The sequence below is a fragment of the Rousettus aegyptiacus genome, unplaced genomic scaffold, assembly GCF_014176215.1.
Source record: "Rousettus aegyptiacus isolate mRouAeg1 unplaced genomic scaffold, mRouAeg1.p scaffold_m13_p_2, whole genome shotgun sequence".
NCBI classification, from domain to species: domain Eukaryota; kingdom Metazoa; phylum Chordata; class Mammalia; order Chiroptera; family Pteropodidae; genus Rousettus; species Rousettus aegyptiacus.
This window is the reverse complement of record NW_023416295.1, coordinates 167,014,499-167,034,784: the sequence shown is the minus strand read 5'-3', so window position 1 is coordinate 167,034,784 and position 20,286 is coordinate 167,014,499. Positions and strand designations below refer to the sequence as shown.

Genomic DNA, 20,286 nt, shown 5'->3' with positions numbered 1-20,286 from the left:
GATGCCAGTCAAGTCAGTTCTCACTCACGCTAGACCTCCTGGAACAGCAGAGGTGGGAACAAGGCATTTTCGTGCAACACAGAGGAAGAGACCTTTGCTCAGATGTGGCATGTGTGTAATTTGAGGTGCAGTGGCAGGTAAGCAGACTGACCACTGTCACTGACAAAGAGCATGAAGAACGCTCTTTAGACTTCTAATCATGTTTCGCTTTCAGTTTTCCTCTTAATGGTCCCAGGACATTCGTGAGAGTACTGTCCTCCAAACACAGAGGAATATGAAAGTCCACATGTACCATTAGGGAGCCTCCCTCCCTCCCTAGGAGAGCAAAGCAGCATAGGTCGAGTTGGATGCAGTCCGATCAAAGTCATACTTACGATGTAAGGCATTCATTCTTTTGGATCCTTTTTACAAGAGGCTCTAACTCTCTTCCATAGATCTGAATTTCACCCCGATGCCCTATGCCTGAAATGGGATGATCTAGGTGCACTAGGGGAGGAAAAGGGGCCAGGAATGGATGGTGTAGAGCTGTGCTGATTAATCTGGAGTCCCAAAACAGTTCCTGTGGGCCATGGACATCTTTCATCCCTCTGTGGTCCAAACGAGATTATTGTCAATACTCCTTATTTAAAAAAAAAAAGAAAAGTCATCAAAACTCTTTTTGGTCACCAAGAATGATAATTTGTGGTTTATGGCAAGCATGAATTCATATACTTAGAAAACAATAGTTTTCAATATTCTTTGTATGATAAATATAAAATATAAAATTTAACCTTGCTGAAGAATCATCCACGTGGCTCTCTTCATTTACATAAGATTTTAATTTAAAGAAAAAAAAATCAGACCTCATTAAAAATTTTTAACTGTACAAGATGGTTCTCCCCAGCCCATATGATTTGCCAATCTTGGAACCTATTACTGGGATTTTATAAGGCCTATGAATATTTCATATAAAATAGCACACTTATTGCTAAGATTTTAAAAAATAGATCAGTGGCAAAATACTTATTAAATCTTTCATCTTGAGTGTTGCCAAAAGAAAATTAAGAAGAAGTTGTAAGATATTTGAGCCTGACTCTATAGTCAAGAGCCACGTTGGGGACTCCAAGGAGCATGCCCAGCTCATACTTTGCAAAGTATAAAATTGTCATTCTTGTTTTACTTTTAGTTTTGATGACTCTACCAATTAAGGAGATTGTCTCCAGCTGTTGCACGCGTATGAACTATGGCACAAGATACTGTGCAAGTGGACATTTTACTTTCTCAAGTTCAATCACTGGAGGCCACCACTAAAGTTGGGTGTCTTTGAGGCTATGCAATAAGTGATTAAAGTTAATGAGCTAAAGGGGAGCAGAGGGTGATCCAAGATGATTGGAATGTGAATGTATTGGGCTCTCACATACTGGTCGATATCTACTTGCGTTTTATGAGGTGCACTATATTATGACCTTCCAATAGCCGTTTGCTAAACAGCCTGGTGATCTAAAAAGAACTCAGCTCTATTGTCAAGTTGTTCGATGACATAAAAAAAAAGAGCACTATGCACTCACTCACGTTGCCTTCAGCCTTGTTTGGTGACTATTCGAGTGCTACTAACCAAGACCTGTCCGTGATTAGACACCTTGAGGATCAAACGGAAATATGATTGTCCGGATTTAGAAGCAGAAAGACTCAGTTACTCTCCTGTGAGAACTGTAGTTCAAAGACCAACTGCCTCAAACTTTCAGAATTTAGGATATTTGGCCAAAAAAAAAAAAAAAAAAATTGAAGCTCGGAAATCACTGAACCTCAACTTTCAAGGGGCAAAACACTGACATCATTGCTCATTAAGACACACTTCAGCACTTAGAGCCAAAACCCAGCTATGGATGCAGCAAATTGGTGCTAAAAACATCTTCATTTTCTTGACTTAATGAAGCTCTTTAAGACAAGGTTCCGAGAAATAATTTCATAGAGGAAAAAAATTCAAATCGCATTTAGCCTATTACGAGGAAGCACATCTCGGCTTCTTTCCCTGGCCCTGTGGTTGCAAATTCTTTCTAGAAGCTTATGAGAAACTCTTTTCTTAACTGTTGTTCAGTCTTTGCCAGAAGATCTCCAAGGTCTTTGCTGGAACTCAAGTTTGCTTGGGATGCCAAAGATAACTTCCAGAAAATCACTTAGGGAAGTTTTTGGGTAAAACAGTCTCTGTTTACCCCTAACAACTAAGCAGCCGTGACATGTCACCACTGCCATTTCCTCCCCATAGCAAATCCGATTCCACAGTTCTGGAACTTAGGAAAATTGCTCAACCCGGACCCATGTCTTACTCTGACTTATAACCTGCTCAGAGTTACTGACATGTCAGCTTGTCACGCAGACATCCAGTGAACAAAATTAAAACAAACAAACATGTGAGACTTTTAAGACCAAGCTGAGTTTCTAAATTTTTCTAAAATAATTCGTTCTCCAACAGTTCATTTATTTTGCAATTTCAACATGCATCGAAGGAGGATGTTTTTATGTTAATTAAAACGAGGGCTTTGTGTTTAAAAAAAAAAATTACAAAGTGTTTACTTAATGAACACAGCCTAATGTGGAAGGCGAGAAATTGGCGAAATCATTAGATTGGACTGACCTATTGGCCAAGAGACGAGAGCCGGAACCAGGGAAATGGGAAGTTTGGCACTGGAGGAGTGGGGCCCGGCTTTGAAAAGAGCTCTTATCTTGGAAGGAAAAGGTTTGACAGGATCAGAACAGCCCCAGGCTTGTAGGAGCTAGAATAACTGGAAGCCTCAGTCACAGGAAATCAAGAAGGTCCTGGGTTACACCATGGGAGTCCTGCTAAGGGTCAGAGACTTGAGTTAGGAAGCTGGGGTCCAGGATCAGAGAAGCATTGCGATTCAGTGTGAGGGCGCTGAGACCTTTTTTTGCATTTAAGCCAGTTCCTTAAATTTGCCTTAAGGAGCCAACAGATGTGCTTGCAAATTGGGTTTATGATGTCTGAGCCAGAAAGATGGGAGAATGCCTGAGCCAATGTTTCTCAATCTTGAGTACACATGAGAATCTCATGAGGATGGATGCTTTTAAAAATGCTGGTGACTAGACCCTCCCACTGGCTGAGATTCAGAGCTAAGAAATCTGGGATGGGGCCTGTGCACATCAGTATTTTTTTTTTTTTTTAAGTTCTCTAAGGGATTATAATGGTAGCCAGGATTGAGAACCACTGGCCTAAGAGGTTAGGGAATGAGGCAGTAGCAATAATACCAAATTAGACTGGACTCGTTCAGAGGGAGACAAACAGGAGCCATTCTGGTTTGGGGTAAAAAGAAACAGTTGAGCCAGCGAAGCTGGGTTCAAGACTCTCCCTCTGCCATTCGTGGCTGGGATGGCATTGAACAGGTTAAATCATGTCTTTCTGATGTTTTATTTGTCAAACAGGGATAGTGAGAACACTTATTTCATTCAAATGCGATATGAAATGAAAGACACACAGCCTCTGTGTGCTCAGCGGGAACTGACCAAGTGTTTGTTGTTGAATTTCATGAGAGGACCTCGAAGGAAATGCAGTTGCTTCTGTACGTTGTCAAACTACAAAGTGTGGCGGGAACAGGGTTACCATTAAGAATGTTATCCTTGGCGCCTGTGAGTGAGGCTGGCAGGAATAGGGAGAGAGATTGGAGGTGGGGAGACTAACCAACCAATGTCCTAGGACAAGGGCCCACAAGCTAGGGCCTGCAGGCCAAATCTGGCCTGGTACTTGTTTTAATAAAGTTTTATTGAACCACAGCCATGTCTATGTGTCACATATTTCTGTGGCTGCTCTTGTGTGACCCTGGCAGGTTGAGTACTTGCACCAGAGACCACATGGCCTGCAGAGTAACACGTATTTACTCTGTGGATGTTTACAGAAAAAGTTTGACGACGCATTTTAAGATAAGATTAAGAGGCTTTCTTTGGGACGGAATGTTCGAAATGGAACGAGAGAAACAAGTGCTTCAAACATCAGGAAGGAGGAATTGGCAGGCCCTGGTGACAGCTTGCACGTAGGGGGATTTTGCCATATGAAGGTTAGGGAATGCAGTGTCTTTATCACGGGTAGAATGAAGCAGGGGACAGCCTTCCTGAAATCTGGGTGTGAGTGCAGGATCTCAGAGTCCTTGATTAGAGAGCTGTCTAAGTCTGTCACCACTGGAAGGGGCTGGTGTGAGCCCCCTCCACAGGTGGCCACAGGGCTGGGAGGCCCACCCAGGTCCTGGTCCTGCCTCCTTTTCTGAGCCATGTGGTTCTATCTGTTTGCAGTGGTGCAGTTAACACCAGCGCTCCAGAGAGAGTCAGAGATATGCAATGCACGCAAATTGATTCAGTTCATCACTCAGGACGTTTTGGATGGCATACCCCTAATCTCTGTCACCGCACTGCAAAGAGGTTGATTTTCAATTTACCGTTTTTGTTCTGAATCTTAAATGATTTGATTCTTAATTCAGAGCATTCATCTTGAGTGGATTCAATGATTCAAATACAATGATAAATTGATGTTTGTTTAAAAGTTTCAGAGGGAGGAGGAAGATGTTGTAAAGTACGGTTTTGAATAATGTCTCATTTGACATTTTAAACTCAAAGTGGGCTGAGCCTCAGATCAACACTTGTAGGCATTACTGACAGAGATGTACCAAGTGTAAAAGTGGACCATGTCTATCTGAAAAAAATAGAGACCTGGAGGAAAGATAATAGAGAAGCAAAGGGAAAAGGGGCTCAGAAAGGAAGGATCCTATTTGCTATTGTCTTTTATATGTGTCGTGCTTCCAGACTTGGGTGGGGCAAAAAGGAGAAATTTGAGTCCTCTGATTCGACATGATGCATGTGTGTTCACACACACACCAACGTCGCCCATTTTACATGGGGGGAGAGGGCACCGAGTCACATCAAAGCTAAATAACTTTGCCTGGAGTTATTTATTAGTTAAATGGCAGAACCATTCAGATTTTATTTCAAATGCCATGCTCTTACAACTCTACTTGATGTGTTTGCTTTTCTTGGTTCTCTGTCCCTCTTGCTCCAGCATTTAATATTATAATAAGGTCACTTTTTAAAATAACTGCTAGTTAAAGATTTGCTATGCCTATTTTTTCATGCTTTTTTTTTTTTTAAGTTGTAAATGCCAGTCTTTTCCTTCATCCCCTATTCAAATTCTTAAGTACGGGCAGAGTGCCAGGCCCTGGGGATAGACAGACCAGGTATTGGATAGTGGTACTCAAAGTGTGATCTAGTTGTCAGTCCCTGTATTAGTCGGGTTTCTCCAGAGAAACAGATGGATAGGGTGTGTGTGCACACGTGTACATGTGAAGAGATTTATTATAAATAAACGGCTCACTTGCTTATGGAGATGGTCAAGTCCCGATGTCCTCCAGGTGAGTCGGCAAGCTGGAGACTCAAAGGAGCCAGTGGTACGGTTCCATTCTGAAGTCCAGCCAGCTGAAGACTCAAGAAGAGCCAGTGTTTCAATTCAAAGGCTGTCAGACAGAAGTAATACTCTCTTACTTTGAGCAGGGTCAGCCTTTCTGTTCCGTTCAGGCCTTCAACTGATTGGATGAGGCCCACCCACATTAGGGAGGGCAATTTGCTTTACTCAGTCTACTGATTCAAATGTTAATCTCATCCAAGAACACTTAGAATAATATTTGGACGCCATGTGGCCCAAGTTGACACATAAATTGAACCATCACAGTCCTCAAATTGTTACTCATCTACAACAACATGAGTATGAAGTCATTTAAAAACTTCTAGAGCTATCGGACATCAAGCATGTGATCAGCAGACAGCTCAATGAGCAGGGTATAGATGAATTTGTTGAATTCAAGTGGTAACTGGCGTATGGGACAAGCTATGTACTAGGCAGGTATATTAGGGCCAAAATTTTATCCAGGATGGATTGGTGGGGGGGACTCTTTCTTCATTGATTATTGTTAGGGAAATATTAGTGTGGGCGTAGCGGTTTTCACAGGCCCCAAATCCCGTGTGATGGTGTTTGTAATGACGATCTTTGCACGAAGTAGGGGAGTGGTCCTGGGAGAGACCAGAGCCTTTAAGACATCACGGAGAAGTCCAGAACACACCTGAGGGGGCCAGCCTTTTGCTGCCCTAACCCTTCCCCTTCCCCCAAAAGGATAGAAATAGCCGGAATGAAGAACCAGAGAGATGAATAGTCCAGGAACAAAAGTGAGAGTGAGGATGAATAAAAGTAGATAAGCCACGACCATGGCAGAGCAACGGGACCCGCTTGTACCAACATTCAGCCACCCGACACTGGGATCGATCAGCCAGGTTAGATACGCAGGGGCCACATGTACCGTGAGCGTGGAAAGTTAGAGCTGAGAGGGGCCTGGAGCGCACTACACTCCCTTTTGGAAACGAGAACTGGCTGAGGAAGATAACGTGCCTTTAAAACAAACACACAAACCAGAAATCATAATTCCGCCATTTATTGAGCATTTCTTAGGAGACGGGCACAGTATGACTGTTGCGTTCTCCAACATGGGTTTCCCTCCACGAGGCCCGGCGTTTACAGTGTGCCTTCGTTGGTGACAAATCTACAGAGTTTTGAAGTGGAGAAAACACTCGGAAGCCTTCGAGAGAGAAGTTTGGTTAAAACCATGTGGGGCCTAAGAAGGGTAGAAATGGACACAGGATGTTGAAAGCATTTCCCCTCCGCTAACCTTGGAATTATGATTACATAATTATGGCTTTATTTATAACCACATAATCAAAGAATTATAATTTACTTTCTGTCAACATGTAGAATGTGGGGCTTCATGGAGAGGAGCTGGGGGAGGTGATCGGGCCGCCATGGGAAGCCTGCCTGCTCTGCCATTTTGCCTCTGAATGAACTTGGACCTGCCTAAGGCTGAAAGCAAAAAGGTTCATAGGCCACATAAAAAAGGAAGCTAAGGTCCGTTGGCCCCTTGCTCCTGTATACCACTCAGAGAACAGCCCTGTGTTTAGAAAATTTACAGTCTTTAATATTGTCAATTCATTTTACCCATAATATCACCCCGTTGGCAAGGGGTCGGAGGGGCCCTTAGTCCGAGTGCTTCTCAGTGAGAGGCACAGCGCGTGGGGCTTTGTATTCTGGTGTCTTTCTTAAGCCTCCCGGTCACCCTTGTAAAGTTGGCATTTCTGGTCCCATTTCACAGAAGGGAACACTGAAGCTCAGGGTATTTCAGTAACCCCTCCAAAGAACGAACTTATAAGTCCCATTTGTTCATTTTCCAGAGCTTCTGGGACCCTGGTAGACTTCCAGAGTTTGCTGGGTTCCCGCTCAAATGTTCTAGAATTCTCACCTTGATTCTCATCCCTCTGCACCACAGTGGGAACACGGCTTGAGCTTGTAGAGTCTCAGTTTCCTCATCCGCCGCCGCCTTGTGCTGTGATAACCTAAGACATCCTCAGCGTGAACTGCCCAGCACGGCGCAGATCCGTGGCAGATGCTACACGAGGCGTGACTCTGCCCACTGCGGAGCTAGATGCGCATCCGTCCCAACCCCTGCGGGAAAGGGTTGATGTCAGTTGGGAAACCACAATTGCTGTTAGCGGCCCATTCTTTTTCGTTCTCGGCAGGAACTAATTTGATTTGGCCAAACAAGGAGGAGGCCTGTTTCAAAAGCTTGGGTCGGAGCTTGTAATTGGTTAGCTTAGTGACAATGCAATCCTAATCAACCTGTGATTTCACGTCCCCACACACTCGCCTCGGCCTTTGATCTGTCATCCCGGGCAGTGGAATTCAGCGAGTCATATTTGCTGCATTGATAGGAGAGGACCAGGAGCACAGGAGTTTAACCCTGAGGTGATTAAGAGGGAAAAAAAAGGAGTCATGTTTGTGAAGACCCAGAGACACATCAAAAAGCCCCGGGCAGAGACGATGTAGCATGCAGCACAAGCGAACCCCGCAGGGTGTAATTCACCGCATTCTTTGATCCTCAAGTTTTGTGAGTCACGCAGACTCTCTGGGACAGTTTGAAAGCTCAGTGAGGTCTGGGCAGGAAGGAGAAAAACTCGAAGTATGACAAAAGAGGAGTGTTTTTTGGCAGGCGGCTGAGAGAGGGTAATTTGCGGGAGATGTGGTTTTTGCTTGGTAGTCTCTGAGGCGGCCAGCATGCAGCTGGATCCTGGAATTTCTGCAGCGTGGGGACCAAAGAGCAAAAGCTTTCAGTGTGTCTTCTGTCGCTGAGGCTCCTCAACAGTACGGATGCATTGAGCTCCTACTGTATACATGGTAGTATGCTAAGTATCCTTGAGAGATGGTTTTGTTTGTCTGTTTGTTTTTTACATTCGTTGTTCTCTGTATAGCTTATCATGAAACTGCATTTAAGTAGAAACTCTCCAGTCTTGGGCATAAGAAAGAACTGGATACAAATTCTGGCACCACTGCATTCTGGTTGTGTGACCTTGAGAGACCTACTCACCCTCTCTGTGTGTGCTTGTTACTTGGAAGGTTGCTGGCACTGAGTCTGATAGTTACTGCTTTTCTGGGAAAACTTCGTGATTGATTCCACTCCTACTCTCTTCTTCCTTGTTGCCCTTCATCATTTGACTCTTGGACTGGACACATGTATCCACCCTTCCAGCATTGATCAGACATCATGCTATGTTACCACAAAGATAAGTGAGGCCAGTCTTTGTCTTTATTGAACTCCCAGTCTTCACAGGAGACATTTGATAAAGCATTTGCCAAATACAGTAGGACAGGGACTCGTTTTTTGTAGCACTTACGTGCAAATACTCATAGAATATGTGGAGGATATTTCATTGCAGTTTGAAGAAGGCTTCCCCTGGGAGGTGATGCTTCCTAAACAGAGTTTTGAAGAATGAATAGGAGTTCATATAGGAAGAACTAAATAAGCTTAGTATTAATATTTCTTCTTTCTTTTTTGCTTTCTTCCACTTCCTCGAACTACTTCGCCCTTCTCTCTTTCCCATTCTCTCCCTTCCCCTTCTTCTTCATACTCATAATGCTTTACAGATATCAAGAATGTCTGTCTAGTAACATGCCAAGTGGGGAGAAGCAGACAGTGCATTTAATTAGGAAAAATTATATTATGATTGTGTTCTCTAAACAGCATGCTAGTTTTTTATCACCATCATAAGTCATTCTGTTCTCAACTTTGTTCCCAGTTCAGTCTGGCTGCATTTATTTGTAAAACTCACTTTCCATCTGCTTTCCCTTGTAAATGGGAGTGTGAAAGGAGCCCGGCTATGTAGTAATGGTTGTCGGGGGTAGGGCGGAGGGGCTGGGGTGTGTTTCATCCATGGGTTAACTCTTCCCTGGTCTTCCACCGCCCTCTCCCCCCAGATGGGAAGCCGGTGTCCCTGTCGCCGCTGGAGTCCCAGCCTCACAGCCCCCGGTACACCGCCTCCAGCCAGCGGGAGCGCGAGAGCCTGGAGGTGCGCGTGCGCGAGGTGGAGGAAGAGAACCGCGCGCTGCGCCGGCAGCTCAGCCTGGCCCAGGGCCGCGCGCCCGCGCCGCGCCGCGGCAACCACTCCAAGACCTACTCCATGGAGGAGGGCACTGGGGACAGCGAGAACCTGCGCGCCGGCATCGTGGCGGGCAACAGCTCCGAGTGCGGGCAGCAGCCGGCCGTGGAGAAGTGTGAGGTAAAACGCACCCGGAGCCCCCCGAAGGCCCAGCTTCCTCCTCCGCGTGCAGAGGCCACCAGGGCGCCCCGCCAGGGGCTCGGAAAGAGCTGGCACTCTTGACTCGGGCCTGGGTGTGGCAGTCTGGTTTGGTCACTAGTTTTGCTGTATGGCCTGAATGAGCGTTTAGCCTCTCCGAGCCTCAGTTTTGCCGTCTTAAATCGGGGCTAAGAAGGCCTGCGTCACGGAGGTACTAAGAGGACCAGCTGCTCCTTTCTGTCCTGCCTCATTTGGACATGCTCAGGGTTTCTGCACCCAGCTGTCATCCTGGGGACCCCAGCTACTTAGACCACAGGGGGGCTGTCGCACCTGGAGCTGTGGCCCTCAGCCTCATTTTATAAACAGCTTCTGCGATTCAGAGCCCGAGACTTCTTCCTTATTTCAACTTGTATAGCTTAATAGCTCCGCCACCCCTTTAAAGTACGCTTTATTTCTTAGGAATTCTTTGGGCATTTGGAAAAGTTACCCACCCCCTCTCCCTACAGCCCCTCGCCCCCTCATCCGTGCAGCTATGCTTATGTGTATACTGAACACACACACACACACACACACACACACACACACACACACACACACACACGCTTCCTGCCTCTTCCCGTTCCTGTGGACAGGAGTTAGAGCATCCCTGTTAACAGCAAGGCTTTTTGAGACACATGAAGCCTGAGTTTATAGCTCAGCTTTGGGGGTTTCTGCTAGCAGGGCTGAAGCAAGTTTTCTAACCTCTCTGAACTTCAGGTGCCTCATCAATAAACTTGAGAAGGTAATACCAGCTTCATGGAATAATTGTGAGAATTAAATACGTGGGCCATATAAAGTTATGACAGTACCTCTTTTCGATTATGGGCAGTTTTTATTATTTTTAGTTAAATATAGATATTACCTACTCTTCTTTTTCATTTTATGGCCACATTCTCAGAATGTTAGATTTCAAACCTCCGAAGAGAAGACACTGCAAACTGTAATCTGCTGTTCACACGAATGGGGTTACTACTATTATCGGTGATACTGTACTGTCACAAAGTAATATAGGTCGGGCTTATTGAGTGATGCAGACTCAGTTCTGTGGAAAGTTAGTGGCAAGTGAGGAGACTTTGGATTTAAACCATCAGGGAGAGCCCCTGGGGATAGTAGGGTTTCTTGTGGTTTCTCAAGCCTGGTTGGTTGAACTGTGGGATGGTGGAGAGGTGGAGAAAGGTAGATGAGGAATGTACACATGAGTAGGACAAATATGAAGCAAAGCGTTGTCATAGAAAGAAAGTATTCAGGACGAGGCGAGTTAGGCAAAGCACAGAGAACCTGGGCAGCAGGTGGTTGCACTACATGATCTTCCTTCCTTCTTTCATTCAACAAATATTCTATGTAGCCACAGTTTTGCACGTCGCCGTGTGCTCTGTGCTGACAAATGGCAAGGAATGAAAGAGACAAACTCCCTTTCTTTTGGTTCTCGTGGTTCGAGGTGGGAAGTAGAGGAAGAGATGATAAACGAATAGAGAAATACAAATGTCAGGAGGTGTTGGATGCTACACGTTTTTTCAGCGCCGACTGCATGCCAGGCCGAACCTCGTTTGATCTGCCACAGCCGTCGACAGTGGCCTGTTTTTGAACATCTCTATTTTACATCTTTGAAAATGGGGAGTCAGTAATGGTGACAGATTCCCTTGGTTGAGGTTGGTCAGGGGGGACCCTAATGTGGGGAACTTCTGTGTTTGTCTAGGTAAAGGCTTGTTTGATTCCTTGCAGGTTCTCTGCTCTCAGCTTAGGGCCATGGTGTCGATTCGGAGTGAGGGACAAAACCCTGTCTCCTAGGTGGGAAGGCTCGGGGGGAGAAACGATTTTCCTTGAGTGTGGTTGACTTCATTATGACTCAGGCCTACTTAAAGAACTGATGAAGAATCAAGAAGGTGAAAAATAGAAAAGGGAAAAGAAAGCGGGGAAAAAAAGAGGGAGGAGGACAGGTGTAGCAGAGAGGAAAACAGGGAATTTCTCTTCCTGCTGCAGCGTGTCTGGATGGCACCCTCATTCCCCTGCTTTCCGAGAGCGGCACACTCCACTTCTGCCCTGAGTGTCCTGCAAAACAGTGTAGACAATGGGCAGTGGAGGCTGCGAGACCTGAGCCTACATCCTGGTGCGTTCCCAGCTGAATGTCCGTATGGTGTTGACCACGTTAGATCACTTTTCTGTATCTTGATTACCTCATTTGTAAATTAGGGGTGAAAATCAAGTTCCTGCCTCAAAACCATTTTCAGTAGCGACTGTGGATATTAGAACTTCGCTCAGGTTCTGAAAGATAGTTTTATTAGCATTCGGTTTCACTGTGGTTTATCCAAAACTCCCCGGGTAACAATGGCTTTGCATCTTATTTCTCCTTATGGTTAAGAAGTCTAGGGCCCTTTAGTGTAGGGATATCAGTGTTGGGGATGCAGGCGTCCTTTATCTTTCACTCGGCTTGCTTAACTGACATTCTCAAGGTCATCTCATGGTCAGAGCTTCAGTCATGTCATTCACATTCCAGCCGGTAGAAAAGAAGCAGCATTAAGGTGTGGGGCATCTTTCCTTCATTTAAGAACATGTTTTAGAAATTTCACATCCAGTTCCTTTTAGAACCCGCTGGTAGCACTTCTTTGCAGGGCTACTTTTAGCTATGATATAGCTGCAAGGGAGCCTGGAAAAGAGAAAATTTTTATTCAGGGAAGCCATGTTCTCCGTTAACATTGGAATTCTGCTAATAGAGGGAACAGGTGTCCTGGTTACAGTGAACATTCTCTGTCACCTGGGTGGTTCCCCAACTTGGTTGTGTATTAGAATTACATATCAAAAATGCATATTCAGGGGCCCCACTCCAGACCTACTAATCGAAACTCTCTGGAAGTAGTTCCCAAGAATATGAGTATTAAAAAAGTCCATCCAAGTGATTCTGGGATAGTAGAGACTGTTTGGACACCACTGCTTAAAGAGAACATAATCAATGAGGGGGTGATCTTTATCCCTGTACTCTCGGAAAGATCATGTAGCAATACAGTAATTCAGACCCTGAGGTTCCTGATTGTTACTATAACTTATTTAGTCTTTTGACCCATATCTGAGAATTAGATTTTATTCATTTGTCTTTCTCTTCCTCTGTATTAATTGATAACATTACTTCTTAGACGCTTAAAAAAAGCAATTTCTGGTAGAATTTGTGTGTGAAGAACCCCTGGTCCTGTTTGGATCTTCCATAGATGGATTTGCTTTGGGATGCCGGCTTCATACCCATTAGCAGTATACTTCCTCTGTCTCCATTTCGCGTCTATAAAAATTTTAGTGAGAAAGCCATAGAGGCGAACGAGATACGTCAGTCCTTGGAGTCAAAATAGAAGCCTCCCTTCATCATGACACCTGGCGGTTACGAGAGCCGAAGCTCGTCTTGACACACTGTCAGCTGCAGGGCCTCGTAACGAGGGACTTCACCTTCATCTCTCGTGGCACCGAAACTTCTCTGAGATGTGACAAGTATTTCTGAAAACTCTTCTGTAATGATGCCCGGGGTGTCAGCCAAGATATCTGAGGATAGAAGCAACGGGCCCGTGCCGGCCTCGGTGCCTTCTCATCATTTCTTAATTACGTGGCTTTCAAATAGCTGCCCGTTTTATCCTAGCGTTTCTCTAGTCAGGCAGTGGCGCTTCAGTGACTTGGAGCATATCGATCCTCTTTGATCTGTTCTTGTGCCTGTGTGTGTGTGTGTGTGCGCGTGCACATACGTATATATGTATATTTTCTTGCATTTCCGGTTCTGGTCTGCTTTGGGGGACAGCGATGGTACAGCAGGAAAATCAGTGAAACTGGAGTCAGAGTTCCCGGCCAGGAATCTCTGTTTTGCCAATCACTAGTCATGTGACCTTAGACAATTCGAGTACTCCCCTAGAGTCTATTTCATCAGTATAAAACGAGAATGTGCTTTTCCCAGTGCCGTTGTGAGGGCAAAATGAGAGAGCTGGTGGGAAACTAACTTTGTATGAGTGTCACATACTTGTTACGGGTAGTCTAGTTTTCTGTTGCTGTCCAACAAATCACCTAAAACACGGTGGCTTAAAACGCCTGTCATTTTATTTAGCTCTCATCATTTCTGTGGGTCAGGGGTTTGGGAAGGACTTAGAGGTGTGGTTCTGGTTTGGGGGTCTTCATGTGATTGCCGTTAGTTTGTGGCTGGAGCTGGGACAAGGCAGGGCTGGAACGGTAGGGACCGACTCAGCATCCCTCTTCCCTGTCGTCGGTCAACGGCGACCTCTCTGAGCAGTCTCCCTGCGTAACTAGTTGGAGCTTCCGCACAACGCACCATCTCCAGGGCAGTCAGCTGCTTGCTTACCTGGCAGCAGAAGGCGTTCCCGTGGGCCAGGCAGAAGGGAGGCACTTTTTATGGCATGGCCTCAAAAAGCCACATAGTGTCACCTCCGCTTATACTGTGGTCTATTAGTTGAAACAGTTACAACAGTCCACCCAGTTTGCAGGGGAGTGGAAACCCACACCCCATTTCTCCATGAGAGAGATGTCAAATAAAACACAATAATTGATATAGTTATTATGGAGGCAAATGATACTCTCTGATGTCAGGCCACCCTTAAGACAATATCTCTTCTTCCACACTGTGAACCTCATTTCTTAGTAGTGATTTAACAGGAATAAACATTAATATTAACTCAACCTTTAAAGTGTACCAGACACTGTGCTAAAGCTTACATAAAATACCTCATTTAATCCACACTACGTACTTTTTTCCTTTTGCAGATTAGGCAACTATTAAAGGGTAAATAATTATTTCAAAGTCACAGTGCCAGGAAGAGGTCAGTCTAAGCCGTTTGGTTCCAGAACCTGTGCTTTGAACTGCTGTGCTGAATGCTTTCTGAGTTGTCTCTACTAGGACCCACACACTCCGTCAGCTACAGAGCCCCTGTCCTCACCTGGCAGGTACCTCACCTTATAGGGCTTCAGGGTGACCAGTCCTGATATGGGGGTCATCTTCCACCTCGGGGGCCATAGCAGCCCCCTAAGTGTTATCATTTCTCAGTAAGTCTAAACAAGGATGTGTCCTTTTTTTTTTTTTTTTTTTTTTTAAGAAGTCGAGTTGTTTTAAACTGTGGCAGCATTCATTGTCTCAGTAGGGGGTTACCATTTTGCTTTAGGCATTGTATTTATAAAACGTGACACCTCTCACTAACTAACCCACAGCATTTTGAGCTGTGTGATCTATTTCCTCGTTTCTCACTCACTTCGTCTTCTAGCATTTTGCATAGTAACTCAGCAGTGGGACGGCGGGGGAGGGGGAGTTTGCCTGCAGTCTCACTCTGTAGCGCATTGCTATTGGAAGATCCTGTTACAGCGTTTGGGCTCGACAATTCGCTAACTTCATATGTTGTCTTTGGGGATCCTTCTTGTTTGTAGGTCCACATAAACGTCTCCCCTAAATGTCAGGCCCTGAAATTAGGGGATGTCGTAGATGGAGGGAGCCTAGTAAGATATCTTATGCAGTGATTCTCAGGGAGCTCTGGCTCCCATAGCAAGTTATCCCCGAAACTTAACAGGTTAAAACAACCTGTTAAGTATTTATTAACTCATACAGCTTCAGAAAATCAGGAGTCAGGGAGCAGCTTAGTGGGAGTTGTGGCTCTAGATGTCTCATGAGGTTGCAGTTAAGGGGTCTTCTGGGGCAGTTGTCATCTGTAAGCTTGGTTGTGGCTGGAGGGTCTTCCTCCAAGATGGCACATTGGCTTGTAAGGGTAAGCGTCCAGCAGAACAGGGTGAAAACCACAGTCCTTTTTATGACCTATTCTTGGACTTCATCTACCGTTGCTTCTGCCAAGTTCTGCTGGTCACACACATCAACTCTGGTGGTGTAGGAGAGTTAACACAAGGGCAGAAATACCAGGTGGCAGAGATCTTTGGGGGCAGCCTCGGAGGCCGGCTGCCACCCCGTGACCACGGCAAGGGGCCCTGTCTCTGGCAGCCTCCTGCCTGTGCGTACCCTGGAACAGACCTGCCTCACTCTGTTTTATATATTACACTGTCTTGGAAAACCCATTTTTGAAAACGTGCTGCCAGCAACAACAATAAAGATGCAACCCTCTCATTTTAAAGATGGCGAAGCCAAAGCATAGAAAAATAAAAGGTCCGTCCTAGTGGTACATGGTTGCTACCGTGGCCCGGAGGATGATGGATTCTGGTGGCTTCTCTCCTCATTCCTGTGTCTACCGCCGCCCTCTTGTAGCTGAAGAGGGAAAAGCCAGCAACATCTGGAAGAGTAGAGAGAATCGGGCAGCTCCAAAGGCCCTCCTATCAGCATTAGGGGAAAGACTGTCCCAGAGTGGGCGTGAGGGCATTGGAAGGAACCTGATACCTGACTCTTGGGAAAATTTAAGGCTCACAGCCTTAAATGGTAGAGCCTTAACATACGATAAAGTCTCATAATAGTAGTAATGATTGCTGATTCACATCTCCTCCTTACAGGATGCCAGGCTCCACGCCCTTTACATGAATCATCTCATTTAATCTGCGCAACAACCCTGGAAGTTGACGTATTTATGATCCCTTTTTTTATAGATGAGGAAAGTGAGGTCCCCATAGCCGACATTAAATCTTCAAAGATGGAGAGAAGTTTGACAGATGCAGTAAGCACCAGGGCATCCTAACGCGAGATCACATGACGGAAATAGGAAAGCCGAGTGAATCATCCAGCTTGATCAGGGCATAAACGCCGTGAACGTGGGGCAGGGGCCGTTGATGGTGACGGTGCTAGTCGTACCTGCCTTCACCTATTGTGTAAGTATCAGGTGCCAGACACTGCGCTTGACGGGTGTGAGTTAGCTCGTGAAATCATCCGCATCATTCTAATTTTATAATTAGGGAAGTTTAGACGTAGCGAGTCCACATGGCCGAAACGTGCAGATCCACATTGCAAACCTTTTTTGGTTGTGGTACAGCAAAAGCTTATCACATAAAATGTACCCTTTTCGTCAGTCTTAAGTCTACAGTTCAAGTCGTATTCACGTCGTCGTGCAGTGTAGCTCTCGAGCTCTTTCATCTTGCCAGACTGACTCTGCACCCGTCACACAGTAACCGGCCATATCCCCTTTCCCCCAGTCCCCGGCAACCACCGTCTACTCCCCGCTTCCATGAATTTGTCTACTTTAGATATCTCGTGTGAGCGGGATCATACGGCATTTGTCGAGTTGTGACGGCCTTACTTCACTTAGCGTAACGTCCTCAAAGTCCAGTCATGTAGCATGTGTCAAAATTTCCTTTCTTTTTAAGACTGAGTCACATCCCATCGTACCTGTAGACCACATTTTGTTTCTCCATTCATCTGACAATGGACGTTAGGGTTACTTCTACCTCTTGGCTCTTGTGAATAGTGCTGCTGTGAATATAGGTGTACAAACATCTCTTTGAGATCCTGCTTTCAGTTCTTTCATATATATATATACACACACACACACATGCATGTATATGTGTTTGTGTATATATACATACATATACATGTATACATATATATGCATATACATACATATATATGTATATATGTGTGTGTGTGTGTGTATATATATATGTATATAAAATCTCCAGAAGTGGGATTGCCGGATCATATGGTAATTCTATTTTTAACTATCCTAGGAACCACCAGTCTGCTTTCCACAGCACCTGCAGCATTGCACATTCCCAGTCACAGTGCACAAGAGTCCCCGTTTCTCCACATCCTCACCACAGGTCGTAAATCTCAATACATGTGATATTCTGCTTCCTCCACTGGAGGAGTCGACTGCAAAGCGATCACACGCGATTCTGAGAGAGCACGTTATCGGGCCTTTCTCACCTGCACCCTCCCGCCCTGTCCCAGAGCCCCTCTCGCTTTCTGTGGTCTGAAGCTCATGCCCCGAGGTGGCGTTTCTCGTGTAGACTGTCTGTGAAGGCGTGTCCATGGGGCCAGCACCTGAGGATGCTGTGGGGTCCCTGGGATGCGGCCGCCCCAGGAGGGGGCGGGGGATGACTTTGGAGAGGTGCTCTCTGGCCGCTAGGCAATCGCTGAAGGTGTGACGGCTCGTGGCCGCCTGGCGACAGCACCGAGGGGCTGGGGCCACACGTGGGCAGCATCTCCCAGCATCCACCACACTTGGGTTATCGCAGTAGCTTTCTGGCTCTTCGCTCTGCTTCCTCGCTCCCCGTCCACGCCCCAGCCCCCAACACACACAGAATCTGTGCTCAACGGACATCTCGAGGGAGTCTTGTTTAAAACCTAAGTCAGATCATTGCCATTCCTCAGCTCCGAGCTGTCCAGTGATTTCTCTCCGCACATGCAGGAGGGGCCAAGTGCTTACAAGTGCCCGTGGGTGCTAAGGGTCTGTCTCCTGTGTCCCCTCTGGCCTCACCTCTCTTTCCTCCTCACCGTCTCCCGCAGCTCAGGTTCCCCCATGTTCCTTAAGCGCATCGTCTACCTTATATCTCAGGGTTCTGTCTGCTGCCCAGAGCACTCTGCCTGGATACCTGAAAGGCTCATTTCCTGTTTGCTTCAGGTTTCTGCTCCAGCGTCGCCTCTCAGTGATGGCTGCCCAGACAACCCCACTGTAAAGTCTTAGCCCTGCACACCAGCCAACCGCACACACGTCTCTCTCCTTCCTCGGCTTAATTTTTCTTCCTAGATGTCTCATTATTCAGCATAATGTATACTTAAATTTTATACACACACACACACACACGTATATGTAAAATATATATATATTTATGTATGAAAATATGTATATAATCTGTTTTCTGTGTTCCCCAATTAGAGTGTTAGCTCCCATGGTGGGGGCAAGGATTTGATCTCTTTTGCTCACTGCTATACTCCTGGTACCTACAACTGAGCCTGGCACACAGTAGGCGCTTAATTAGAATGATCGGATGTTTGGTGAACGTGTGTCAACATTTGGGGTCAGGCCAGCCACCCAGAGGCCCCGTAGGTAGGAGTGTCACACATGGCAGCCGTAGTAAATCAGTATCGGGCAGTGTTTAGACAACCCACCTGCCCCAGGTGTGGCTACCAATGAAACTTCTGTCGACCACCCCAAAATCAGTCTCACAGTTCGTGCGTTTTCCATGGAACATGTGAGTTTCTGATTCTTCCGGTAACGATCGTCGTAACACAAGCAGGTGAATCCTAAAGCAGGCCAGGAATATGCCGGATGGAGAATGCCAGATGGTCGTCCATCTCTTGCGCCCATTTATTGGGCCTTGACCCTGGAGGCCTGGCCCATCCTGTCTTCAACGCTGGGCGCTGTAGCCCCTGCAGCTCTGCCTGCCCGTCACTGAGCCCCTGATGACTTCGGCTTCTCTGAAACTCAGGAGGTGTCTCCTGTTTCCTACAGGGCTGAAATAGCTGTGTCTTTTCAGTCCATGGCCCAATATTTAGAACTAATAGGTAGAATTCGATCAGTTGGTTTCCCAAGAGAGTAGAGGTGCCCTAGAGGCTTATAAGATGACTTTAAATGGCGCATTAGTGACACATCTTAAAAAAAATTTAGTAGTTACATATGTGGTGGCTTTTTTTTTTTTTTTTTTTTTTTTTTTTTTTTTTTTTTTTTTGAGGCAGAATAGCGTGGATTTAAAGGCAGGACTGCGAATTCAACCCCTTCGCCATGGACTGGCTAAGCCAGGGGACCTCGGGCAAGGTACTTTTCTATGTCTCACTTTCTTCATCTTGAATTTTGGAAAACCCTGTGTCTTAGGAAATCTCTGAATAGAATGTCTAAATCCTTCCTTTTATAGAGGAGTCGCTGAGGATCAGGGAGGTTAAGTAACTTGCCCAAGGTCACCCAGCTGGCCAGAGACAGAGCCGGGGCCACCACCCAGCGCTCTCGATTTTTCGGGCTGTGTTCACGCAGTCTGTGTTCTCTTCCCTGTGCCTTCTCTCACCCTGGGCGAGTCATAAATTCCCATGCCTGGGAGAGTGATGGTGGCCGGAGGGTGGGTGCTAACTTTATTCATATGAGTGAAGGAGGAAATGGTGCTCTCCATGGGAGAGGTATTGGAAATCGATTCCGTGATCACCCCTCACGCCCCCGCCCCAACATAATTGCAGCTAACATCCGTTCGGTTTTTAGCCAGAGACCCTCCTTAAAGTGCTTTATGTCGTTCTCAAAGTGTGGCCCCTGGACCCGTAGCATCAGAATCACCTGGGTGCAGGTAATCCTCAAGCTCTCTCACCAAACCTGCTGAATCAGAAACTCTGAGGGAGGGACGGGCACTCTTTTAAGAAGCTCTCCTTATGGGGATTCTGGTGCATGATCGAGTTTGAGACCCACTTACCCTGGGTCCTCAACAACCCCTTGGGAGTAAGCAGTAGCATGGTACATCCCCATGATACAGATGAGGGATGTTTGTGAGTTCGGTAAACATGAATAAGCAGTTCGCAGGGAGGGTGCACCTTCTTGGGCTCATTTATCCGATCCTCACAGCAGCCCAATGGGGTGCCCATTTTTATCTCCATTTTACAGATGGGCCAGTCAGGCTCAAGCGACCTTACATGACTACTCCAAGGTCACACAACGACTTATCTTTGAATTTGCAGCTCCTACCCAGGTCTCTTTACTCTTGTTGTTGTTGTTTTTTTTTTTTTCT

The 20,286-nt window shown here is 46.1% G+C and overlaps 1 protein-coding gene across 7 annotated transcripts in view; it reads left to right on the top strand.

The window, feature by feature from the left end:
* The window catches only part of LARGE1 (LARGE xylosyl- and glucuronyltransferase 1), a 477,871-nt gene that overhangs the window by 199,639 nt on the left and 257,946 nt on the right, over window positions 1–20,286 (top strand). For 6 of the 7 annotated variants that reach the window (XM_016161642.2, XM_016161640.2, XM_016161639.2 and 3 more), the window contains exon 3: window positions 9,326–9,627. The exons of the other annotated variant lie outside the window; for it this stretch is intronic. In XM_016161642.2, the coding sequence (XP_016017128.1) occupies window positions 9,326–9,627 (302 nt within the window). The remainder of the gene's footprint in view (window positions 1–9,325; window positions 9,628–20,286) is intronic. 7 annotated transcript variants of the gene reach the window in all.